This window comes from Phaethon lepturus, unplaced genomic scaffold (genome assembly GCF_000687285.1).
Source record: "Phaethon lepturus isolate BGI_N335 unplaced genomic scaffold, ASM68728v1 scaffold14791, whole genome shotgun sequence".
Classification (NCBI taxonomy): domain Eukaryota; kingdom Metazoa; phylum Chordata; class Aves; order Phaethontiformes; family Phaethontidae; genus Phaethon; species Phaethon lepturus.
The window spans coordinates 49,678-56,714 of NW_010515640.1; the positions used below are offsets into that span (position 1 = coordinate 49,678).

Sequence of the window (7,037 nt, forward strand, 5' to 3'; positions counted from 1 at the left end):
TTGCGCTGCCACTGTTCCACACACCATCACCTATTCATGGACTGACAGCACGGGATGGTGCTTGCTCTTTCCGTGTGCATATGTATATGTGGTTTTGTCTGTGTGTGTGCATGTGTGTGGTGGGGAAGGTTATAGTTAAGATTACACTACTGAAGGTATGAAGGTAATCGGTCAAAAAACAGCAAAAAAACCCACAATGTAAGTTTCCACTTAAAATGAAAAATAGGTAGGTCACAGGAGAAACAGCAGAGGCACATGTTTGACGTGTGTGTGTGATATTACTGGGTATTCTTGCAAGTACTCTCAAAATGGCTTTCTTTTCCCAATTCAACTCAGGCCATTTGCTTTCCTGCAGCCAAATCACATAACCTGAAACAACTCTCTCTCCATCTTAGAGGGCCCAGAGGCAGAGTCAAATGGAAACATTGCTGCAGCATGACAAAAGCTATACGGTCTCACTAGCACCAGGTCCAATCTTCCTTTGGCAAGAGGTTCACTGGGACAAACGTAAATGGGGCAGAGAGTGCCCTTCCCAGCCTCTACTGCCTCTGCAAATAGCAGAGGCAACTGAGAACAGACAAACATTGACAGGTCAGAAAGGTTTTTCCTCCCATAACATTATCTCATACAACCTTTCACACACGGAAACAGACTCCCTGCATGAGTCAGCGAGGCCTTCTGCTCACTTCTGAAGCGCTCAACATGACGAGGATGCAAGGCAGCATGTGGTGTGTGAATGCTGCTTGCTGAACGCCTCACAAAGGCCTCCACCTGCCTCTGATCTCCCTTCCCCATCTGTCTGTCATATCCACTTGTTCTAGCTCTAAATTTCCTCTTGGCAGAGACCATCTCGTTGTTACCAGTCTCTACAACAGCTCTGCAGGGCCCAAATCAAGACTCTTGCCAGAGATGTTACTCCAACTGCATCCAAAACCTCACTGCAAAGAACCTCCAAAACCAACCCAGAGACAAAAAGGAAGGTACGGATTCAACCGAACAGAGAGTGAGCTTGTAACCAGCAACAGTACCTGGGAACAGGGCAACTACTTCTGATTCTGGCAACTGTATTTCAACAAGAGAAAGGTTTAAGGCAATGACAGTGTCACAGCTCATTCTTTTCAACTGGAAATAATCCTGTAGCACAGGTAAAACTCGTGCCAGGCATGCCAGGGACTGGAAACAGCTGGCTGCAGGAAGAGCACATGTGTGCCAAGTCTCATTTGCATCACTCAATTAGCTTTCCCTTGGCTATTTGCAGAGATGTGTTTCCTGATCTGGCTCACTGGACTAGTCTCTTAGTTCAGGTCAGAAGTGTTTTCCCCTGGCTCTTTGCCTTTGTGCCAGTGTGCCTTCAACATAATGCAGCCAGGTGGTCCATCCCCTCCCTCCAATGCAGGTTGTGAGGCAAGACAGTTTCCTTGGGAAGGTCTGAGTAAGAATAGAGGAGTGACAATCTGCACTAATAAGTGAATGAGACTAAGTTAATTTATACCACCTGCAATCTGAGCTAAATTGCATGAATCCACTTACAGCGGAGACAACATTGGTTGTGTATGATACAAATGAAAGGCTGGATACTGCAAAAGGGCTTTCTGTAGCAGGCCATCTATACAGTCTGCTGTCTAGTCACCAGAAGGATGAAAAACTATGTGGGATGGTACCAGCTACTGACCACATTACTAGTAGTATTATCACCTGCTACCAACAACAGAGAAAAGGGAAAGCAACCTCAGCGATATAGGACAGTTTGGCATGATTACCTTCTGTGGAGTGGTGCTGGATTTACGCCAGCTGAGGATGGGGCCAATCTCTGGGGTCCCAAGTGCATCATTCCAGAGCATGCCACTCCAACAGCGAGGAAATCAAACTGATTCTGGATATATTGGTTTTCTTCCTCGGGAGCTGCACGTACGGATTTAAGGCACTCCAGACAAATGCAACATGACACGGATGGTAGAGGGAAAAAACTGGTGCAGCCAAACAATAGATTTCTGTAAATAATCAGGCTACTCCTTCTCTTTGACATCTCCCTCCACATTTATTTTTGTTTAGCTCCAGATCCAGCTTGTTCCGGGGGGCAAAGGAGAGCAAGAGCTGCTCAATTAAAACGTGCAGCTGGTCAAAGAAGCAGAAATCACAGCAGATGAACCAACTAGCACCGTAGCGATGTACCGGCTACGATGCGCTCCCAGTGCCATCATGTGGTGAAACGTGATTAACACAAGGGGTACCCGAAGCAGAAAAGCCGGCCAACGTACAGCCAATAACTCAGCAAGGAGGTCCTCCCAGCCTTGTAAACCATGAAGGGAAAGCTCAAGTCAGCACGAGGGTGGAACTGAAATACAGCCCAGTGCTTTAATTTACTACTGTCTTTCCTGCTTAGTTTTATATGGTCATTTTTCTTGAAGAAAGAAGAAGATTTATATTTAAATACATCTGGAATTAATAGAGGTTTGAAAGTGCTGTACAAAAGCAACACATACTGCATGATCACAGCAAGGCAGAAAAGCTTAAAAATCAATTGGCCAGGCTGGAAAAAAATGCACTGTATTTGCCCCTCAGGTGTAGTAAGTTAGGATAAGTCCTATGTTTGAAGGCTAACTCTGTCCTAGGCACATGAGTGCAGCCTGCTGTTACTCGTTGCAGGCCGTCCACATTCCCAGCCTTAGCCTCAGAGCTACAGTGAGGATTTTCCGAAATAAACCAGAACTTCCATAATCCCTGAGAACAGCCAAGATGCCTGAGCACTCAAAGAAGTTCTTTTACCAAAATGAGTGTTCTCAGAAATTTCCTCTGTTGGGTGAGGCAGTGAACTGGGTTTTAAGACAACACTGCTTACTCCAAGCAGTGGAGTAAATAAATACTGAAATAAACTTCCCAGCATTGATTGCAGCTGTGCTCAGGGCTTACCACAGGTTTTCCAGCAGAAGGATCCCCAGAAGCGCCACTGTGTCTTAGGACACGGACGTTGTTTTTTCTTACCTGTTCGCTTCCTTCAGGATCTTCTCCATGTTCACAATGCTGCGCATCTTATAGAGGAACCACTTGTCAATGGCTGTGAGTTCGTGAATGACATCCACGGGGACTTTGTTATCCAAGGCCTGCCAAAAAGCGGACAGCACCAAACAGCCCCTTTCATAAATGCTTTGCAAATACAGATTTAGCCTGCAAATTGGTAGCAGCAACTACATAGGATAAAGATATAAAAAGTACTGTAGACTAAGCTGGATGAATCAAAAGTTCATCTGCACCAGGAGTCTGTCTCCTGCAGCAACACAAAACGTGCCCCTCAAGCAATATAGGGAGGCACGAGCCACTTCTGCACATGCTTTGGTACCAAAAGCTGGCTTCCGTTCAAGCAAGAGAGAGGTAATTTCCTTTTTACAGAGCCAGCAGTCAAACTTAAAATGATGGCAACAAGGCTTGGTGGCCACTGAGTATGTGACTTAGCTAACTACAGGGAGGCATACTCATCCTGCAGTCCTGACCCCTCCATCTGCACCTCTGATCGCTCAAGTTGCCTAAATCTCAGACCCACTGCCAACCTCCTAGCTGCAAATGTTCAACAGGAAGGTCCAGATTCTCAGCTGTGAAGGAACTCTTTGCTTTGGAGCATAAATCTTGATTTACTCTTGAAATATAAGGCTGAATCAAAGCATGTGGCTTTGAAATACCTCTGAAGCAAGGGAAAGCTCAGTCCTGGGTGACATTTGCAGCTACAGCATAACTCTAGCTTCTCTCTCTGTCCCTCAAGTTAATGTCAAGATCATTCAAATTCCCCTGCATTATCTTTCTGGGGCTATTTTTAATTTTTTTTAATCCAACTATTTGCAACCATGGGGTAAAAAGGAACCCCACAGAGGTATTATGCATAAAACAATGGATTACAAGACACCATAGTATTAAAAAAAAAAAAAAATCCCAGAGGAATATGCTAGAGAGCCTCCCAATATGATAGAGTTTTATCTCCTCTCAATGATATTTCTTGGGTCTCACCAGTGGCATACAGTTACAACTCTCCTGATAAAACAACTATAATCAACCCTAATGATAATACCAGCATGGTATCTTTGCTGAGCTGAAGTAATCAGGCTCATTAATTTGTTACCATGCTTAATTGTTTTCTTTCAGGGCAGCATCCATGGAACAAAGCCAGAGCAATGCCACTGAAGAAAACTCCCGCACGAATCCAGGAATGAGTTTGGCCCACTGCACCCCAGCATTACTCCTCTGAGTTATCATGCTGCAGACACAATGTTGTACCATCACCGCACGCTTCAGAAGCACTGTGATGTGGAGACTTTGTGCCAGCTGAGAGAAATGCACAGGTCACTCAGGTGCTGTGCTCCAAGAAGGCACCACATGCATGGACAAGGGATAGGTGCCAGCTCTCATCGGGCACTGCAAAATACTGACACCACCTTCTACCTTTTCTAAAGGATTTCCAGGCAGCTTGCCTCGGTCTCCCTCTCACAATTATTCTCTTGTCCTGAGAGGTAATAAGCTGCTGACCTAATAGCCTGCTTGCTCATAAACAGTGGTGAAAATCTCTAATGCACGTGTTGCTCCTTTAGGGTAACCAGTCACTTACACACTGAACATTCAGTGAGCGCTTGGCACCCAACAGCCACTGCCTGCAACGTGAAGCCTGGGGCCATCACAGTGGTCCCTGAGCACTGGCAATAACAAGGCTGGACTTCTCACATGTTTCTGGGTATAATACTGGTATGAGGCAACTGGTAAGGGGTCCCTCCCATCCTGATTCCTTCGTGCTTGGAGGATGAGGTCACGCTGCCTCATCAGTGGGATGTAAGCAGGTCTTTCCCTTGCTCATCTATTTTCACAAAACATGTGCAGACTTGTATGTCTTAAGGACCTCCAGCCTTCATTCAATGGTCCCTGAGCCACACATACACACAGAGGTAGCATGACCAGATACTCCTAATCTGTTTAGGACACTTTATTTAGAAGTCCTAGGGATCGTCAAGAGAAGCTGAAAAAAACAAATGCCTTCCCCTCCTTAATCAGAGGAAGGGCAGAGAAAATAAACCATCTTCACCCCTGTGGCACAAATTTGGAGACTAGGAGAAAAGAATGAGTTTGCAGACAGTTCTTGCTCCCATATCATCACACTACAGGAGCAAACCAGGTTTCCAGGCAGAAAACCCCCGTAGGATTTGATCGGGGCCCTGGACAGCGCTCTGACAGCTTTACTCTGTTCAAACCTCCACGAAGGAGTACAGCCTAAACACATGGTGGGAGAAGGGGGAGGGAGCCACAGCAGGATAGCGTGACTTTAGAGCCCTGCTCCCCTTCAAGAGCACCAGTAGACACTGGCCCCATGCTGGAAAGCCAAGGGGTTTACAGGACTGCCTTCACACTGTAAGTCAGGGAGAAAGCCTGGTCTCCAGGCCAAGCAACAGAGAGCAGCTCAGCTGCCTGTGCTGTCTCTAGGGCCAGCACCATTGTTCCTTCAGTCCCATCCCTGCTCCTTACCAAAGGAAGTATTTAGCTGCCTGTGAACAGGAACACAAGTGCAAACTAAGACATCTGTAGTGTGGACAACTAGAAGACCAGGGCCCTGGTGTGAAAAAGAGTGTGGATCAAAAAAGTGAAAAGCCTTGGAAAGTTGACTAGTGAGGCTTGTGAGGGGAGGAGAAGACATACAACGAAGCTCCATCCTGTTTCAAACAAAGCAGACGGCTAAAGGGGACTCACTGTTGGCTTTTAAATGTCAGCAAGCTGGAAAGGGATTTCCAGGCAGGCAGCCCCAGCTGCCAAAAGCACCTCTTACTGATACTGCTTGTCTCAGTTATTAACAGGGACGAATTAGTGCACTGTGTCAGAGAGAGGCAGCTCTTTATAGGGAGGGATTAAGACTTTGATCTTGTTTTTTTCAACAGCTCCCAGTGAAAATGCCACCAGCTGGGAACACCCAGAGCATTCAGTGGGGCCCAAACTCACCTTCATCTCCCCAGATCCCCTGTGTTAACATGGGGCTAAGATTAACCTTTCATAAAAGCTCTCTGAGACATGCAGAGAGACAAAAGGCAAGATTTTTTTCTCAGTCACAAGAGAAGGCTATAATAAAGACCAAGCACAGCTGCTGAAGGGTGTTCTACACTTACGAAGACACACATTTCCCCAGCTTGAAAAGCGAGAGTCAACAGCTGGACAAGCCACACATTTATAGAACATCTTGTGCTTTTCATTCAGGCCATTTATAAGAGGAACAGCTATGTGAAAACCTTTTTACAAATACGGCACAACCTCAGCTCCCCACACTCATGTGGAGGATGCAATGAGATGTATCTACACACGAACACAAAGGGCTTAAAGACTCCACCTCACAAAGTAAGGGGCACAAAAAACCTCCCCAAAAACCCAACAGGTAAGTATGAGCTATAAAAGACAGCTGTCCCCCCCTCTTCATAGAGGGTATGGACAGATGGAAAAGCTAGCTGCAGCAAAACCAAAGTGTGAAATTGCATCCACCTTGTAAAGTAACTAACCCCACATTTACCATGTGATATACACAGGCAAACACCGTGGAGGTGAAGGAAGAAATAATTTGCTCCCCTTACAAAAACACCCCTGTTACCCCAACATCTTGAAAGATGAAGTGATTTGCCTGGTGTGACAGGAGAGGGCTTAAAAGAATGCTAGGGGAAGTTTAGCCTATTTCAAAGAACAGGGGATTTCCTGGATGCCAAATTTAACATAGAGTTTTAACTTCTTTTAGTTTCAAGCCCGCACCAATGCAACAATTGCAAAAAGACAGTGCTCTCTCAGACTGCAGCTTGCCATTCCTTATCATCCTTTGCTTCAGTTCTCAAAAGGATCTTAATTTTTTCCTTCCTCCCTTCCTATAAGCAGTCCAGGTCTCCACCAACACTCAGCTACAAACTGGAGTGCCAGGACACAGGAATGCACCTGCTGCTGAATGCAATGCGCATTGGCTAAGATAGTTCCAAAAGACAAACACATTGCCTGAATGTGCAGGTAGAAGATGCAGGAAAATACAGATGTCAGCAGGA

The 7,037-nt window shown here is 45.8% G+C and overlaps 1 protein-coding gene across 1 annotated transcript in view; it reads right to left on the reverse strand.

Annotated features, from left to right (window-relative positions):
* The window catches only part of CPS1 (carbamoyl-phosphate synthase 1, mitochondrial), a 94,976-nt gene that overhangs the window by 44,735 nt on the left and 43,204 nt on the right, over positions 1 to 7,037 (reverse strand). Inside the window, exon 21 of the mRNA XM_010295844.1 lies at positions 2,983 to 3,101. Within this exon, the coding sequence (XP_010294146.1) occupies positions 2,983 to 3,101 (119 nt within the window). The remainder of the gene's footprint in view (positions 1 to 2,982; positions 3,102 to 7,037) is intronic.